Consider the following 20,080-nt stretch of genomic DNA (forward strand, 5'->3'; position numbering starts at 1 on the left):
TAAAGAGCACTGTATAATTGCTTTGTACATCTAACAACCCCCAAATAAGCCTTTATACAAGAACCTGATTGTGTATTAGCACTTACTCATAAAGAGCACTGTGAATCAATAAAGGGAATTAGTGCAATGTAGCTCACACACCTCTGGATTAATAAGGAACTACAGTAAAATTAGGATATTATATCAGTCCACATGGGAAAGAATATACTTACAGGAAAGTTGGAAATATCTGCAGAGAAACTTGATTTTTGGTGAATATTTTAACCCCTCTCATTTCATGGTATTTAAATTTGCTGAGGGAAGCTGAGTGCTCACCAGCCTTGAAAGGGAATATAAATTCTCCAGAACTCTCCTTCATCCTTTTCAACTTTTTGTCTCACAGCTGTTGTGAATAACTTCTGTGAGCACAATACCAGTAGAGGCCATTGGGCCCACAGTTTAGCCTAGAAGTTTCATAATTAGTCTGACTTGACTCACCTGAGCCCTACTGGGATTTAGTCAGATGCGGCTATATGCCATCACTGAGGAACAGCAATCACCTACCCAAATTCTGCTACCCAAGACAGCTGCACACCTGGATACTAGTTAGGTGAGATTTACAGACAGAAGTCCAGCTGGCAAACCAGCTCCATAATGAAGGGAAAGGCAAATATCAGCAAGGCCCCTACCAATCTCACCTGGAAGCTAACTCCTCCCCAAGCCCAGACCCTATGACTAGGTCATTCAAAGATATTTCAAACAGATAAAATAATCTTAGAACAATTTTCCCCTTCAGTTGCTCTCCTAGCTCTTCTTGAGGGTTGTAGAAAAAGCCATAACAAATACAAAACCCTAACAAGAAAACAAAACACAATACAACTGTCCAGGTAAACTTGAGAGCAAGGAGAAAGAAAGTCCTTTTTGACAATGCAAGAAATTTCTTTCAGCTCTAAAGTATGAGTCAAGCCTGCACCCACTGTAACTTCATGAGTTAGAAATGTACCAAACATCACATGCCATTTTTACTATCCCCAATATACATGGAAACACAGTCATTGGAAAAAAGTCCCAATTTTTTAGGGCAGAAAGGATTACTGCAGCCTTGCAGCATAACACACAAAGCATACAAACTCACATACAGACCTTTTGTATTTCAGACAGATTTAAGCATTGTTTTTTGAAAGTTTGGCATTAAAAAACAACTCAGTCCTCAGATTCCATTTTCCAAGGTCAGCCACTCTTGCATTTAAATTGCACTCAGAAATAGAAAGGGTACCTGCCACAGCATCTAGTGCAGTTGAGACAGCCACAACACACAGAGCATCACCGTACAATTCCAGAAAGCTTCAACCCATAGAGAGCAACATCCCCTCAGAAGACTGCAACCATCGACTCCTTTTGTTCTTTAGCCCAAACTTTTACAGTCCTCATCTTATATGCACTGCCCCTGTGTGCCCTCTGCTCCCTTTGGTGGTTGGTCAGTGCCCCTGGGCACTCCATGGCTCATTGCTTTCACCTGCTTTTCACAGCTGTAGCCCATTGGGGATGAGGCTTGGCCACAGCCCCACTCCCAATTACCACAGACTGTGTGGTAATTTTTAAATTACCTTTTTCAGGTGCCTTTTTCAAATTTCAACTTACCAGGAAGGATTTATCATTAATACTTACACAGTAGATATGGGAATATGAATGAGTTATCATAGAAAAAATTAAGGTGTTCACTTCTCAGTCAATAACTGCTCTTATCCCATGGACCATGGGAGGCAGCTTACCTTCAGGGAGAAGGTTGCCAGCCACTTGTCAGTACTCCCATCCCTTGGGAGTTCTCTTCCCTCTGCACACTTTTATTGTCTCCCCATTCACATACCATGGGAAGGTCTCAAGAAGTAGCTTGTCCTATTTTCCATATGCAAGCTCACAGATAGCCCTGCACTATTTTGACCTCTAGTTTTACAAAAACTGAGATTTCTCAGGGTGCCAGGATTCAAAATGTTGCCTGTGCCTCTAACAGGGGTAAAGTGCTACCCACACTTTTGCTTTCTTTTCCCTTCATTACTGAACAAGCTGTGACAGGCCATTCCTATCAGATGATGGGACTTCTACTAAAGTAGAGCAGCATATGGTATTTCCTTATGTATTTGAGTATCCCAGCATGCTCCTGTTACTCATGTAGCCTTCTAGCATCCATACAGAAGCAATTTAGAATATATTCTTTACATGTGCCTTTGTGCCAAATTAAATGGTATAATGTATGCGAGAAGATTTTCAAGGAGATGTGCTGAGAATTTGAAATTGGTGCAAAATCTGAGAAAGAACATTCATGAAGTAGTAAGCACTGGAAGGTCACTTGGTCAAAGAAAATTTTCCATTTCCCTGCAGGATATCAGACACAGTCAATGTTTGGGAGTGCAGAGAAAGCACTTATTAATAACTTCCTAATTTCTGTAGTCTACAACTCAATTTTCACAGCTGCGTTAGAAGTGCAGAAAGAAAAGCAGTGATAAGCTGTTCTAAAGGATATTTTTATGAACAAATTTTTCAGTCTTTCCCCCACTGTTGAAATCAAACAACTTCTGAAATCCACAGAAAACACTTGTACAGGTTTCTTTCCAATTTCTACTGCAAACCTCACCAGCAACCCAATACATTGTTTCTAGTTGCCTGTTTTTCTCAAAAACCTGGATTTTAATTTTTTTTTTCCTTCAGGAATACATCAGGAGTATCCTAATATCATTGTTTTTAATGAGATATTCTAGCAGGTATCACTGGACCACAGTTTGCAGGTGCTGATCACATTTAAAAAAGTCAGGACACTGATTTTGTGTATTATCTTCTCTACATATGCTATCTAAGCCTAAGGGCACAAAACTTCTATAGAGTCTTTTGGGGATGGACGTTCATCTCATGAGGATTCCTCTCCCTCTTCTTGAACTATTCCATGTGTAACCATACATGCAGGACCTTGCAGTCAACTTTAAGAATGGGAGGACTTGGGGTTTTTTTTTAACAACACCCCTTTTTCCTGTTGTAATCTTGTACCTAATTAAGGGATTGACAAAAATCGAGCCATCAGCTTGTTTAGAGCTTTCACTTTCTGTTCTAGAATTAAGAAGTATTCAGTCAAAAGAACAAAAGGTCTCCCTAGTTTTGCATGGTTCTTTTTGATCCACTGAAACTAATTAAAATCAAAGACATTCTATAGTGTCTTTCTGGAAGTGTTTTTGAAAGCAGAATTCTTTAGAAGTCACTGCCCTCAAAATCCTTTTTTGAAGCAGGCAATGGTCCTACCTTTCTAGGTCTTGCAAAGGTATGCATGTGCATTTCAGTTAGGACATGTAAGTAAACTAGAGAAACCTGAGCATTTTACAGTTTCTCCAGATTATCCCACAAGAAAGAATATGTGGAATATATCTTCCATGACCCCTCAAAGACAGATCATTAAGAAGAGAATTTCACTGCCTTTTTCTCCAGACAAGTGGAGGAGACATTTGGGACACAGTTATAAAGCCAAAGCAAAATTTATTGCTGAGTGAAAGAAATAAAGAGGTAAAAACATAGGACAAAGATGAATTTCAGACAAGGTTTGAAACTACAAGAAAGCAGAATAAAAAAAAAACAAACCAGCTTTTCACCACTTAGACTCATTTAAGAAACCTGTGGTTTTTTAAAGTACTGAATTAGATAAACCCTGCAGTTAAAAACTCAGCATGTTCTGGTTTGAATTTCCTGCAGTCTCAGTCAATGAAAACAGTTACAAAACTGGTTGTGTTGTCCAGCTTTATAAAACATACTAATTTTCAGCATCAGTTGATCATAAATTTACACATCTTCAGTGTCGAGTTCTGCATAGTGGAACAGTGGTTAACCCTGCTGAAGTCAACTACAAAATTCCGCTGTGTCCTAAGGAAAGAGGTGGTGAATCATAGGACTATAGCAAAGTAAATGGATAAAGCCCAAGGTGTTCAGTCCGGACTCTGCAGAAAGACTGATGAATTATTCTTTGCTTGTCACATCACACTGCCCTTTTACAGGCATGAAAGCTCCTGGGATGTGTTCCAGAGAGGAAATCCCTGGCAGCTGCTGACTGCTGGTGAGAGGGACTACTGGTGTCACTTGTGAAGCCACTGTGGGGGATGATTCAACTAAAACTTTTTTTTGCATCACTCATCAGAATTGTCCTTGGCCTATCCATTTCTACACAGCAAGCAAACCCTCTTACCACACTCTGTGGTCCTACTCTATTTAACCACACTTTAGGATTTACTCAGGTAATACCATGAATACATCACCAGGAGAAGATTTGGCAAATGCCACAAAAGCTACCTCAGTTCAGCATCTCCTTCCCCCTCAAATGTTTCCCACGGAAAATGCTATAAAAACTGTAACAGAGAACAGTTCCTTATTGTTCCTTACTTTACAGGTTCTGAACCCGAGGGCAGAAAGGGATCGGGACCACTAAACACAGACATTAATTTTGTTGTTAAAAATGCTTTCCACACAGAACTACCAGGTGCCTTTCAATTTCGGGTGTAAAGCCTGTCATGTTGGTTCAGCAAAATATGCAGCAGTTGGACATCACCTGCCACTTCTTTTTCCTTACACAGACCACCTCAAAAAACCCCCCATTATCCATCCAGCATAATCCCCTCCTTCATGGAAAACGCTCCTCCTTTGAGCCCGTATCATTAAATATGAACTTTAAAACGGCGAGCGCTGTGTTTAAACCACCCCACGTTCCCAGCGGACCGAGGAACACACAGCGGAGCGGGGATGCGCTGAGCGCACCGCACCCGCTCTGCCCCGGTGCCCGGCGGGCCCCACCCCAGCGCCGGTAACAAAGGAGGCCCGGGGGCGGCGGCGCTGCCAGCGGCCCCGCCCCTTCCCCGGCGGCGGCGGCGGCTCGGTGCGGCCGGGCGGGCGGGCTGTCGGGCGGGGTGTCTCCCGGCCGTGCCCGGATGTGCTGCCCTGACTCATAGCCCGCCGCACGCAGGCTCCGCGCCGCGCCCCGCTCCGCGCACACGCCTCCCGCGCCTCCCTCCGCGCCGGCGGAGAGGCGCGGCTGCAGGAGCAGCAGCAGCAGCAGCAGGAGGCGGAGGAGGCCGCGGCGGCACCATGGGTAAGTCGCCCCAGCCCGCGCTGTGCAGCCCCTGCCGCCGTCCCTCTGCCCCCGGAGGCCGCCGCCCTCTCGTCTCCGGCGGGCGGGAAGAGGCGGCCGCTGCAACTTTCGCGTCGGCCGCTTCCCTCGCAGCGCCGGGGCGGAGGCTCGGGGCTCTGCCGAGCCCCCCCGGTTCCCCCGGCGCTGCCGCGGCCGCTGCCCGGCCCCTGCGGCGCAAAGTTTCCGCGGCTGCCGCCGCCCGCCGGCTGCGCCCAGCCCGGGCAGCTCCCGCACGGCACTCGCGGAGCCGCGGCTGCGGTCGGGCTCGGGGGAAAGATCAGCTCCCCGGGTGCCACGGGGGGCTCAGAGCAAGAGTTATGTAAGGCACCCCCAGGACGCTTTCCCAGTTACTGTTTGCGTAATGGAGATAAGTTGGGGTAGTACGCTTAGATTGTTTTATAATCTCTGCTCATTGTTTGAGGAGCACAAGGGTCCTCGTATTTCTCCGTCTTTTGGAACCTTAATCGTGGCTCAAAATGCAGCCATGTTACCTCTCCCTTTTTTTGCCTTAAGATTATAAATTAAGTAGTTTCACGCTGATTGACACTTGTATGGAGTGCCCAACAAATGCCACACGAGACCAGGAAGCATGGTGTTAGGGTTTTCGTAACAGAGGTGCCGATGAATTTCTCTTGCCTTCTCCACCTCATCCTCTCGCACAAAGCTACATCTCTCCCGATATGAAACAGCTACAATAGAGCAGATTTTCCAGAGATCTGGCTGTAATGTAGATCCTAGGGATGGGTAGGAGGTGTCCACATTGAGCTGCCAAAGACCAAGCCAGTCTGCCAAACGTGATGGTGGGATCAAGGTTGCAGGTCCAGAGGGCGAGGAACTATGGTTTACAACCAGGCTAAGGAGGTGGCAGCTCCTGAACTCGGCTCGGGGTTTTGACATCAGCCTTTCCTGCGGCCTTAGGTATATCAGTAGTTTCTTTGCAGATCACATGCATCTTTCACTTTTAACTAGAAGTTTCCATGGAAGGAAGCTGTTGCTGTGCCTCAGTTTTTCTGGTTGTGAAATGAGGTTAAATACTTATTTAACTCCTGTAAAGCAGTAGAAAACCTTTGGAGAATCGCTCAAACTAGAAGCTGCCGTGGTCAGACACAAGGAATAACTGTCAGATTTCATCAGTGTTAGGTTAAACTCTAACAATGTAGTGAAGATTTCTTTTTCATGAGGGTTGAAAATGCAAAATACCAAAATTTAGTTTGCCTATGCTTCCAGTCTTCATTCACAAAGTAAGACTATTAGTCTTTTGATCCTGGTCAAAGTTTAGCTATTTTGGCTTCTGAAAATAGTAACTTTAGGGCATCAGCTAAAACCTGCTCAGAAAAGCTGGTGCAGGATGAGCACATGACTCCTTTTTGGAGGAAACTACACTTCAGTTGCAGGGACGTTTGTAAACAGCTTGAGAATCTGCTACTAAATCTTGCTGCAAAACTAAGAGTAGTTATAATTATTTTCAGGAAAACTGAAATAACTTGTCTGTAGACTGTCAGCACCTGTCCATAACTGCCCAGAGAGATTGCTTGTGAAAATAGAGAGGAAGGGTTTTTTGGGGCTTTTTCTATTCTTCACATATCAGGGTCTGATTCCACTGTCTCTAAAATCAAAGCAAACTGTAAGTAGCCTCTGCAGCAGCTCTTGTGAGCAGCAACGATTGAAATCAGTTCCACCTTGGCTGACAACTGTAGTGACTTTAAATATCTATCTTTAAGCTTACACAGTCAATGCTGGATATTCATTCCTTCAGGTTATAGCTTTCTTTTTGGTAACATGTAGCATAAAAGCTGAAAATCCTTAGAATTAAATCAAGAGTGAATTTGTTCTTCCAATGGCTTTTATACCTTTCCAGAAATCATGCTCAACAAACAAGCGTTTGTGTCAAAGAGTACAGTGATATCTTACATTTAAACATGCAGTCTTTTCAGTATGTGTGCAGGTTAGCATGGTATTAACTGGTTTCCATACTAAAAATATAACATGGAAGCCCAAGCAGATATATTCTAAGTCAAATCAAAATATTTCTGTAGTTAAAAATACTTATTATGTATAAATGGATCTGCCTTTACTGTATGGAAATAAGTCTTCTGCTACATTGTTTCCATGTTTCTTCCTCTGAAGACATTACTATGGCAGATGTTTCCTCCTGGAGGGTTGCTCTTTCCTCTCAGGTTCTTTCCAAAATTGTAACTTCTGCTGCTTGCATTTATAGTTTGTGAAGCTGTGTGTGAGTAGAGTTTGAACACTATTCAACTTCTGACTTTGAGAGGTAGGTGGCCTTAAGTAGAGCTGGCAGAGAACTTACTTTAGGTGACATGTGCACCACCACTACTTTATTTCTGTTGTTACACAAACACTTACAAGGCTTTGACTTTCCAGTTACTAATGTAATGCTGCAGTTTCACCATGAACGGTCCCTTTCCTCAGTCAGTTCTTGTTCTGAACCTCAAAAAACACAACTGGTGAACTTGTACAATCACACTGTATCCAAGAAAATCTGTCCATTTTTGAACAGTGACCTATGGTGGTTATTGTAAGCAGGCTGCAATTATTCCTCAGATGTAAATTCATGAAATAAAAATTAGAAACTCTTTTACAATTTAACCACTCAGCAGTAATCCATTGAGCCAAAAGATGGAAAAACACCACGAATGAGAGTTTGTATGCAAAATACAAGTACAGAATACAGTTGTCAGTTACAGTCTGTAATAGTGAAAGCTCATAAAAATATTCCATTTTGAGGGCCCTGGTCTGGTTAGCAGGAAATGGAAGGCAGCCTCTGCTCAGACATAGGTGTTCACTTGGGCAACAAACTGCAAAAGCAGCCTGCTAGGCTCTCTTTACAACAGCTAGCATTAAAAGTGACAAAACATGTAAGATTCCCAGTCTATAATGCAGATGGATTTGTTTTAGCACTGTCCACTTAGTTATCAAAACAAAGATTTATATTACTGCTGTCATCCCAGATATACTCAATTTTCCCTCCCACTTTCCCTGAAGAATTGGCATGTGCAACAAGCCTTGTGGTCGTGAAACACTAAATTGAAACTGAACCACAGAGCAGGGTGTAACAAACCATTGCCTATCTTCAGGGTGATGCCTCATGAAATAGAGGAGGCAGGAGGATGTAAAGCTTCAGGCGTGGCTGTGTCCAGTATTGCTTTTGGAAAGATAGAGTAGACCAACCTGCTTTTGGTAAAAAAAAGGTCATCAGTAGCTTCAGATGAGACAAATGAAAATTAATGGGAAAAAGTCTTCCATCTTGGGCTCTTCTGCTAGTTTTCTTTCATGAAATGCAAATCTGACAAGAGTTATGTCAATTGCACAAATAGATAATTTTTAATTCTCTTAAAATTTTTGCTAACAATGAGACTTCTAACACTACCAGCATATTAGTTCTAGCCAGCCAGAATACACCAGTTTAAGCCAGTATAAAGGGTTGTAAGCATTTTTGAAAAAATGAGACTGCTTTTAGTAAAAGTCTTCCCTTTAAAACATAAACAGAGAAGAAGCTGCTTTTAGACTGCATCTTTTGCTTCAGTTGTGTTCCTTGAAGTGTACTTTTAAAGTACCCAAAAGGTTAGGTTACTTCTGACTGACCTTCCTCAATGAATAACTGTTCCTGTGATCAGGCCAGTATTTGTGATCTTGTTACTATGTGAAACTGAAACCAACCAATTTTGTCTTTAGCTTTAGGTTAAAGGCTTCATTCACAAGTGTGTTTCCTGAGAACAGAAGATTCAGTTAGTTTCAGAAGTCTGTGAGGAACGTCTGGCTTTCTGTAGCATCAAATTGAAAGAGGAAAGGGCAGAAGAGCAGCTGAAACCTGAAGGAAACAAAAGCTGTAATAATGGAAATGAGAAAGCTACTAAGACAAGAATAGAAGAGAACAGAAGTCCCTTAAGGGAAATGCATGAAGGGAGAGAAATACTAGAACTAAAGATGGATGAATAGAACAACAGAGGACAGAAATAGGAGGAAGAAAGAAGGTCTACTGTATGTCCCTCCCCACAATATAAAGACAATAGCTAGGATAATGTGAATGAAATCAGATAATTATTACTTCCTTTTATTTTTTTATAGTACCAGTTGTATGCTGCTGACAGTGCTTGAGAAGACTCATTATAGTTTTCCATCTTTCTCAAGTAAAGCTGAATTATTTTTGGAAGTTCTCAGAATTTAATTATATATAAATATGTAAAACAAAAATAAGAGATCAGCGTAAACAAGTATTTGTTCAAAAGAAAGGGAAAACCATGTCATTACTGTTTCGACAGGAGAGAAGGCTATGGAGATTGTTCTGTGGCATCTGTCAAGGAGGTTGGTTGTTATCCGTTCTTAACTCTGTCACAGGATGAAGTTCATGTTTTAGGATAAGAGGGACATTAGATGATGACCTAGTTACTTATGTAAGAGAAAGCCCACTTTTCACTGCTGACTGGTCCACCTGGGTCTGTTCGCATGCTGTGCTTGAGAAAATGAGCATTCCTGCTGTCTTGATACTGTTGAAGGCATTAAGTTTTAGATGCTAACTTGTTTCCAGATTAAAATAGATTAGGAACTACATTTAAGCTTCTGGAAATTAGGTGTTTTAAAATGTTAATATGTGTTCTCTAGCTAATGGAGAAGTTTTTCTTATGGTGGTGTGCATTTTAATTAGACAAGGAGCTTTTCCTACTAAAGGATTTTATAAGTAGCAGCTTTCACTGCAAGGACAATCTCCCAGGGCCTCTTTTTGTTAAATATGGTATAGAAATTTTTTTCTATTTACAGATTTTATTATAATTGCAACCAAATGAAATTTGTTTTGGTAGAGTAAAATGGTAGTTAAAAGCCATTATTTCTGAATGTTGAAGTTCCTTTTAGTGCAGAAACATAGCTGATGTGTATTAGAATTTATGTGTGCTCCAGATATGCCTAATAGAATTTGTAAGCCCTCTGGAACAAGTGGCTGTAGTTCAAGGAGCCTCAAAGCTGTGCACAGAGCCTGGCAACGTTTGTTCAGCCTGAGAACTGCACAGCTCTGCCTTAGGGAGCTTTGAAGTTGTGCAGAAGCCCTGGTGATCTCATATGGTTCTTAAGCTATAGTTCAAGTAGATTACAAAGTTGGCAGATGCCCAGAAGAATTTGTCACATCTATAAACCAGATAAATGCTGTTCATTTTATCTCCAGGTAGAGGACAGAATTTAATGCATGAAGCTTTGGGACTTGCAAATAATTACAGTATGTCTTAACTGTACAAGTGTAAGTGTGCACAGGCAAGGCATGTGTCTTAGAAATATCTCTGACCTGAAGCACTTTCAGATACACCTCCACAAATTATGATAAGAAATGTCAGAAAAAAAAAAGTGTGTATGTCTGAAGTAGTTGAAATTAACAGTATGCATAAACTGACAGCATGCATGCATGTGTAAAGTTGTGTTAAACTTTGCAGCTCAAAATAAATGAAATGCTTTCATGATTTCTATTTCCAGGTCAGACAAATGTATTATAAAAATTACACTTAGACATTTAGAAATCAGGGGAAATGAAATTTTTAAAAAATCACACTCTTGCAAAGGAAATTTTTTTTAGTGATCCACTGCAACAGTAGGTCTCATTTCCTTCACATTTAACAGCTCGTACATACTTACTGCCTCCTAGTTGTGTACTATAGGAACACCTGAGGCGTTTGTCAGTTCTGTTTTTATCAAAACACTGAGCTATTCATTGTGTTAGCAATAACTCAGGAGGTTCATGGAAGTTAATCAGTGTTTGAATTCATCAGTCAGTTCCATCCACTCATACTTACCAGTCTGACGGACACAATGATTTTGAAGGCATATACAAAATATATGTATAATTTAAATTTTTTGTTGACCCTTCCTATCAGTTGACTTAGGTTGTGCAAGTCTTTTCAGTATCTGATTAAATCCAGTTAATCAAGTATTAAATTCACATGGTTAATAACAGTATTTATTTCGGTTTTCCTGTCTGTGCTCTGCAAATGGCTGGACAGAGCCATGGAGACTGAGAAGACTGGGATTGAAGGAGAAAAGCAGCTAAGCATTATAGGATGGATGGTATGATGAGGATTGAAAAAAACCCTTTAGAAATTTGTCAGGGCTGCCAGTGAGCCTGTGGGAAACAGACCTGTGCTTGGGAGACCTGGGGAGGTGACAGCTCAGCATCTCATGGTAGTCTTGAGTTCTTATTTCCACTGTCAGGTGCCTGTACATTTAAGGTCTTCATGATGTACTACCATGGAGCATCAAGGCACAAAACCTGCAGTTGAAAACCCTGTCCTTATTGCCTTCTTTATCTTTCAGTAATTGCCTTTTCCTCTAGAAGACATCCATCCAGAAAGAACACCATGTACAATGGAGTACTCACCTTTCTCTCATCCTAATGTCTTCTGTACATTAGAGAATTACTCTTGGAAGAGAGCTCTTACTCTCAGCACTTGACAAACTCTGTTCTACCCCTTTTGCCCTTAATTATACCTAGGCTGGGAACTAAAATTGTACCACATGGATTAATTCTGTGACTGGGAACTGAAAAAGCTGCCAGCCTAGATCTTTTACATAAATATCAAAATCATGACACAAACATATGCAAGCCTTTGTAATCTCTAGGGTACGTGAAGTGTTTGGCTGGGGAGCTCTGCCTATTGCTGAGAGTGCCTTGCTCTCCAGCAGCTGGGAACTCCTCTTGGGAGCATATTTAGAAATGCTTCCTGTCTTTGATGTTGAATACAACAGTCCAGTGACATTAATTAGACTATTTTAACTTTCCTAGCTTTAAATGCAACCTTACAAGTACATGCCACTATTTAGAGGACCAGTAGCTTGCCTTCTCCTTGCTGAGTTCATTCCTGTATCCCTTTCCTGTGGAGAAATTCCATCATGTTCAGTGTCAATAGCACCCAGTACCCTGCAGGCAAAGCTTGAGTTCAGTACTGCCAAATAGCTGCTTTTGCTACATGAAGGCTTTGGAATGATTCCTTAAATCAAAATGCTGTTTTATCTTGACAGCAGAAACAAAGCATGGGAAGAGAAAAGGGTTTTTAAACCAAAGCAGGATTGTACACATCTTTCTTATCTAAATCTTCCCTGTCCACAGAATGTTTAACTTACCCCTCCTGGGCCTTTGGAGGACCTGACTGGAGTCTTCTGAGTCTGCTCTATTGGTGATAGCATCTTCTGTGTCTGACCACTTCCTTCTGCAGTCCTTCATGGGCACTCTGGGCATCACTGGGCTGCTGGTCATGGTAGAACTCTGTTGTTTGAATACCTGAGACACCCTGCCTGGACTGCCTGAGCAAGTTAAGAGGAAAAGCAGTGAGTGACTGTGACCCTCAAGAGGAGTGGCAGCAGCAGTCTAACAGTTATGAGGCATTTTCATACTTCCCGTTCTCTTTTTTTTGTCCTTCTCTCTCAAGTGATTGGGAGCCACGATTTTTCCTCCTTCCTCTTCCTTGCTTGTGTTGAACGATTTTAGGATCAGGGTGTTGTTCTGTGGGAGGAAAAAAAGGACAACCAGAACAGAAAACCAGTCTGTGAACATATTTGTTGTAAAAATGTCTGGTACAATCAAATTAATTTAAAAATCCACTAATACAGTTTATAGAGATACAAATTTGCTCTCATCCTGCAAAGCTTGTCAGGCTTTCTTACCCGTTTCTCTGCAAAGCTAAGAGAGAACATATAGACATGCTGGCTCCTGCCATATGGAATTACAGGAAAAGCAGGGAAGCATTGGTGATTGAGAGAAAGAGGAAGAATGTGTATGTAAGGAGATGCTGGCAGAAATCAAGCAGGTTTTGGGGGCAAGAGGATTGGCTTTTTTTTTAAGCTTTTGCAATGAAAATCCTGTCACCCATTTACAGCAAGATAGTTCCTCAGTTGAACCAAAGATAGTAATCAATTTTTGTGCAGTAGTGCCCAAAATACAGAGTACATCCATCTCACATTCTCTCTTCATCAGGTTCTTTCTTTATTAGTTAAAAACATGACAGCTTCTTTTACGATATACCCTTTTCACCATCTTTGTTAGGGAAAGAATTGAAAGACTGGTGCTCAGCTTTGTAATTTCAAGAGTTTTGAAGTGTTTTTGGGGTTTTTTTGTTTGTTTTTTTTTTTAATGTTCTTTTCTTTGGTTAAATATCAAGTTATTTACAACCAGCTTAAAATCGTGCTTCAGTTCTGCCTAATGTACAATAGGTACATTATATAAAAGAATGTGTCTTGTAGGAAAGAAATTGTACAGAATTGAGCCCTATTGGTATAAATGCTATTTATACAGCATTCTTGTACCCCCACTAAGCCCACACTGAGCACCACTGAAGTCATTGGGCTCCTGCTTTTGTCACTTGGCTGTGCTACAGCTTCAACTGTCCTGTTTTGGTGAAAGTATGTGAAATGGCATGGGTCACTCCACCCTTTCATGGCATAGTAATATTGGCTCCCCAGCTGGTACAGCTGGGGGAGGAACGCAGACATTGGACTGATTGTCCATCAGAAGCACTTTTTTCTAGGAACTTTCTGTTCCTAGATATGGTGCTATACTAATACATAGCCTCTGAAGGAACTTGGTAAATGAAGAAAGAGCTATATTTGATGATAGAGAAAATGATTTGGTAAACTTGATTTTTCTTTCAAATTGATGGAATTATGTAGTTTATATAATTTGTTATATCAAAGAAGAAACCAATTTAAAGTGGAGATCATTATGTTAGAACATCCTCCTGTAAAAGGAACAGTAAGCACAGTGCCATAAGCTATTAATTTACATACAGTGACCTTTGTTCTATCTTGTAGCAGCACAGAGAAAATACTGCGCTTTCAGAATGAAATTCACTTTGTAGCCATTAGATGATGGCTTTTGATATTTTCTGATATTCCCAGAAAATGTTAGGAATTTCTCTTTGCAAGACTTTTACACCTAAGGCTTCTAATCACACATGCCTTAGTCTGGACACTTACTTCTCTGAAGGCAAGAATGGTGGAAACAAACAGAAAGCAATTCAGTAGATTTCTTTGGAATGCAGCTTTATCCTAGACCTCATCTGAACCTTTATGAAGGTCATAACTTCTCCCTTTACAAGGTATCACTGTTCTTTTTTCTGCTGTTGAGAACAAGGTAGAATTTGAGACTTGTCATACAGTCTCTGGAAGAAACAGGTAGAGTTCTCTTGTGAACATAAAATTTGAGTTCAGTGCATGCACCCAGCTCAAAACAGATGGCTGGAAAGAGAAATGCCCTAGATTATGCAGCACTTCAGTTAAGCAAGGGATGGCCTGTTTTAGGTTTTCGGTTTTTTCTTTAAATTGATATTAAACAGGCTTTTAAAAACAACAGCTGTGGACTACTGGATTGGTTTTAGCCTACTTTTAGCTCTTCCACTTCTGAACAGTTTTCTGTACTTCAGTGATCACAACAGTGAGGTTTCTCTTGGAAGTGAGTGTACCTAGCAACTACTTAAACTACTTTATTTCTAAAATCAGAAGTTGTTATCAACAAAACAGCATCTTTGGCTGTACACAAAGAACTTGCTGGATTTTTGAAAGCTGGTCAACAGGCACATTTTTAAAATTACTTCGTTTTGGCAGGTTTTTTGAAACACAAGGCTTTTCTGCTTGACTCTTTTTATTTTTTAAAAAATATATAGATGAGCCTATTGGTTTTTTACCATCACCATAAGTTTACTTTTTACAATCCGAAATAAGATGAGGAGCGTGCTTCCAGATTTAGATTAGACTCTCTTTGGGTGAAGATGTAAATCTGAGTTCAAGGAGTAGATATCAAAATTGAAAACTCAGAAATTCTTGCAAGCCCCTGATTTTTTTAATTTCTTTTAGCCCTCTGACTTCTGGCAAAAGCAGCTTTATAATATAAAGGTCTCTTCTAAGCTGGATCACAATTTGGAATGAAAATATTATGTTTTAACAATATTTGTTTTAACACTCATTCGTCAGCATCTCCAAGAACAACCAGAATGGGGCTTTGATGTCCACTGTGGTGTTGTGTTTATGTAACAGATTCTGTACCACTCAGGCTTTGAGCATGTAGCACATGTTGGTGTTGGACTTTGGTTAAGTTCTAACTTTCCAAGGCTCTGTTCAAGTTTAGAAGCCCAGTTCTGCTTGTTTAGGTGAGCATACTATTCTGCTCTGTAAATTTGTTCCCAGAATTCAGCATATCATCTGAATCTTTTCATTCTAGATGTTTCTGCTGCTTTATCTAATGTAATCTAAGGGTGATGTAAAACCATCAGACAAAAAAGTGTGGTTGCTTTGACAAGAAAGATCTGCATGCTCAACACAGCTTATCAAGAGGCATTGAGGCATTAATTTAATGAAAGTAAAACTTATATTCAGTGCTGAGACACGACTTCTTTAAATTGAATACAGAAAACTCTATCAAATGACAGGTTTACATGTGTGTTGTAGGCTTAAGTGATGCTGTATTGCAGTGCCTTAAATGACCTGGTTGCAGAGCATTTAGAAAAGGTAATCTGTTGAAACCAGCTTTGCTGCTGAAACCTCAATGTAGTCAGATTATAGCCTCAGTTCCCCGTTGCCCTGTATTATGTGCAGAGACTGCAGATTTGATTTAAGATGGTGTTTGGGCCCAAATAGTAGGTTTTGTATTCTGCCTGAGCATATATGACCACAGAATAATGGGTAATTAAATGCTGCATAATAAAACTATGCCCATAGTGCCTTCATACCTGAGATGACTTGTCAGTTTCGTGTTTAAATACTCATAATGGTTTGGTAGAATTAATGACCTTATGATCTACAGGGTTTGGGGGTTTTTTTGCAGTGACTCACATCTGTGGAAACCAGAAAAAGTTGCAGGTGTTTAGTACTCTGGAGAATTTGTGGCACAGGGGAATTAGTTGTATTCTCAAATGACAAGACAGTTCAGTGTATCATGTTGTCAGATAAAGATGAGAAAATCTGACTTCTTATGTATTAGAGAGAAAATGTAGACGTGCCACCAAAGGGTGACAAACAGTTGCTAAAAAGATAAGAGAACTCAGCTCTGTCTTTAAAAAAAAGTCCTCTGAAGAGGTATCTATAAACATTAATTCATCTAAATAAACTTTTAATTGCAAGAGGGTTTAATTGTGTAAAAAGTGAAGCAGGTAAATAAAACCAAGCTTAAATTTAGCCCACTGCCATCTGTTTCTTTAAAAAAGGGGAAACAACAAGACCAAGAGAGTGGATTGTAAAAAGTTGTCTTCCTTTCTACTCCTATTCTTGTGCAGGATTTAAAGTTAACATATCGCATAAGGCTGTGATTGACCCAGATGGGGAAATAGAAATTAAGTGAAAACTAGATTTTTACCTTGAACTCTGAAATGTGAAAGTAAACAAGTAACATAACAAATGAAAGGCAGGCCATGCAAAGAAATACTGCTTTGATACATGTGAAGACATTTGTTCCTAAAACGTGGTTTTCTAGTGGGACATTGCATCATTAATAGAGATTGCAAGGTGTAACATGTGTCACAATGACAGCTAGAGGTTAACTCAGCATTTTCAAAGGCTTATGTTCAGACCAAAACTCTTTATTCACTTCAGAATATAAAGTTTCTAGATATTATTTCATTGTATATGCATCACCTCCTAACAGTTAATAAGCTGTGAGGTTCCTAAGTGCTTGCTTTAATAGGAAAGTGGAGAGTTAATATTCTTTTGCAGCTCTACTAGTAACAGTTCACAAAATAGCCTCTGTGGTACTTGTGTACCATTTGTGTTGTGTATACTGTCATCTCACAAATTCTGTGGGAATTTTTTAAAACCCAAATTCACATTTTAATGCATTCTTTTTCTCTTCAAAGATATAAATAATTTATACTCTTTCCTCAATATTGAAATATTGTAACAGAAATCAAGCCTCATTCAAACTCCTTTTATTTTGCCTTTACAACTGAAGACCACAGTAAAAGGGAGTCTATATTCCCTCTTCTTCAAAGTTGTGCTTAGACCATTCTGGAATAATATGAAGGACTTACCAAGTCAAGCTAATTTTACATCATAGTCACCAAGTTGCTTTTTCCCAGTAGTAAGACTTCGCTTGCACAGTATTTCACAATCCCAGTCTATCTTTGTATATATGGGAGTTCAAGCAGTACCAAAACTGCATACACTGTTGAGTAAATACCATAATAAATGAATCATAATAAAAATCTCATACTAAAAATTAGCATATTGTTTGCAAGTGAAATGAAATCATTTTAGATGTAAAAGGAGTACTTTTTACTTGTGTTTGAGGCCTTTTCTTCATGAGCCCCAAACTCCTACCTGCTTTGTAGAGCAAAAGGGTACTTAACCTGTTTGGAAAGAAAAGGAAAATATTTATTAAATTAAAGTTGGATAGCAGGAATAGTCAGATGAGGAATTTTCCCAATTGTGCTCCCCAGAGCACAATTTTCTGTGTTCTGCTAACTTCTAGAAGGACCAAGCAGTTACACAACAAGACTTAGGCATACCTGCGTGTCCTAAATGGGAGACACTGCGGTAGAAACAGTGAAAATGTTTCGAGATGAAATTTGAAACAGTTTCATGGAAACATAGAACAAATACAGAACCATAATTTGGGAGAATTTTGAGGCAGTTGAACCAGGTCAGCTATGACTTTGTGCAGCTACTGCTTGAAATCTCTGTAGTTTCTGTAACATCCCTTCAGGTAGTTCCAGGTTTCCCCCTTAGCCTCCTCTTTGCCAGACTACAGAGGCTCCCAAGCTCTTACACACCATGAGTTATGGGAACATGACCATTTTGATAGTTCTGCCCAGTCTTGCAGTGTCGTTGATCTGGGACATACAGACCCAGACATAGAATTGTGGGAGACACAAATCCTTGTGGGTGTCAAGCAGAGCCTCAGTGTGCTGGTCACGCTCCTGATGTAACCAATCAGTACAGTTTGCTTTGGGAACATGCTGCTGCCTTATGTTTTACTTGGCATCCCCTGTAACCCCTGGGTGTGTTCCCAGCCTGCCCTGGTGCTTGGGATTATTCTGTTGTAGAATTCTGCAGAACTTGACATTTACCACTGTTGAACTTCAGGAGATTTCTGTCGATCCAGTCCCCAGGTTTCTGTACAGTGTCTCTGGACTCCTCTTCGGTGTGCCAGTTGTTTCTCCAAATTTAGTGTTGTTTGCAAAGATTACAAATGTGTATCTGCCTTTAGGCTATAGTGGTTCCAAGCACAAACTGCATACTCAACATCTGCTGTTCAGCCAGCCTGAATAGGGCTGGCAGATTTATGTTTGACTTCTTGATAGCATGTAAAGGAATGATAAGCCCTTCATAACTGTGACTCCAGGAAAATTAACGTTTCTTTATTATCTATAAAATAAAAAACCTATTTATTTATTAAGAATAGTTAAAGTCTGTATACTTGAAAAATTGCCTAGGAGCGTTTGTTGTTGTTTACTACAAGTAACTGTCCCTTGTACTGACCACAGTTACAAGTAAACACCAGTTAATCCAAGTGGATAGAGGATGGCAAACCTTTGTCTGTACACACCCAACAGACTGAATTCTGCAAAATCACACTGGGGATGAAAGACGGAATATAAGGTGTAGCCTAAATAGGATTTCAGCTCTTTCTGTGCTCCATTACTTATTTAGCTGATGAGAAATGCATTCAGATTGACTTGCAGCAGCAGTTAATGGGAAACCAATGGGTCCAGATCTCCCAGTCCTTCTCATGAAAGCCTTACTGAGCTCCCACCCCACCTACATGTTATTGATGTAATCTTTTTGGATTTTGGTTCAGCTTTCAGTGCTGTTTCTATGATGCTATAGCATGACCGTATTCCTTTCCAGCTTAGCAGGGGAGAGTGCATACCTTTCATTCTCTGACATGAAATATGATGATCCAGAACATGTACTTAAAAGCTCTCCTGAGTCCCACACTTCAGTCATATCCACACTGTCTGTCATGGGCTGTATCTGTATTAATTAGAGAGGTAAAAGCCTCTTCACAAATTAAGTTCATTTATCCCAACACGTAGTGGTTTTACTTGGGAAATATGACTAATTTACTATTTTGGCTTTGATAATAAATTTTGGCAACCTGGAGGAAAAGGAAGCTTTTCCAAGACAGATAAATCTATCCTTGCAAAGTTACTTGGTAGCACCTTCCAGTTTTTATCCTTCTAGAGTGCCTGTGGTGTTGATTGGAGGACAATCAAAAGTTCTGCTCAACTAGATCAGAGGATCGTTCCTTTTGAGAGCGGCATTTAATACTTCTCTGGTGGGACATAACTGGATTGTTTTGCTAGAGATTATCACAGAAGACAAACTTCAGTCTAAAAGGGGGGTGATGACCAGATGTGTTTCCTGGAATATTTTAGATTTTTCAGCACTAGAAGTTTTTAGTTCCCTGTCTCTGGGCTTTCTTGTACCCTTTTCTATGGATGAGTCTGGCTCTGGTTACATGTGACAGTGCTGATGTAGAGTGGAGGAGTGCTTAGTCTGAGAAGGTCTGATACCTGGATAAGATATAGAAGGAGCTAAGTGTGTCCTTGTGCTGGATTTGTAGCAGATTTTAAATTATCAACAGTAACTAAACTACTATTCATTGTGCCCAGCTGCTTAGTTCAAAGAGACCTTAGGAAGGAGAGTTTTTATATCTTGTTCTTATAGCTGAATTATCAACTTTCCTGATAAATGCTGCTTTAAGGATCAATTGCTTACTATATTAATTAATAACATTTAATAACATTGCATATTATGATTTTATGTATTAATGAAATGAAAAGTAAGAATATTTCACCTGCTAATGTTTTTAAATTTTTATTCTTATATGCAGCTTCTAGGAATAAATAGGATAAGGCCAGCAATAAAGCTGCTTTGCTCTGCGCCTGCTGATACAGAAAAGTCCTTTTCCTTTATTTGTTTCATTAAAATTTTGGTTTGTGCATAATCCACACATTATTC

At 40.2% G+C, this 20,080-nt stretch overlaps 1 protein-coding gene across 3 annotated transcripts in view; it reads left to right on the top strand.

The window, feature by feature from the left end:
* Positions 1–4,843: 4,843 nt before the first annotated feature.
* The window catches only part of RAP1GDS1 (Rap1 GTPase-GDP dissociation stimulator 1), a 90,191-nt gene continuing 74,954 nt past the window's right edge, over positions 4,844–20,080 (top strand). For all 3 annotated transcript variants that reach the window (XM_039710311.1, XM_039710313.1, XM_039710312.1), the window contains exon 1: positions 4,844–5,095. In XM_039710311.1, the coding sequence (XP_039566245.1) occupies positions 5,092–5,095 (4 nt within the window). In that variant the 5' untranslated portion in view covers positions 4,844–5,091. The remainder of the gene's footprint in view (positions 5,096–20,080) is intronic.

The sequence above is a fragment of the Passer montanus genome, unplaced genomic scaffold (assembly GCF_014805655.1).
Source record: "Passer montanus isolate IOZ18808 unplaced genomic scaffold, ASM1480565v1 scaffold23, whole genome shotgun sequence".
Taxonomy (NCBI): Eukaryota; Metazoa; Chordata; class Aves; order Passeriformes; family Passeridae; genus Passer; species Passer montanus.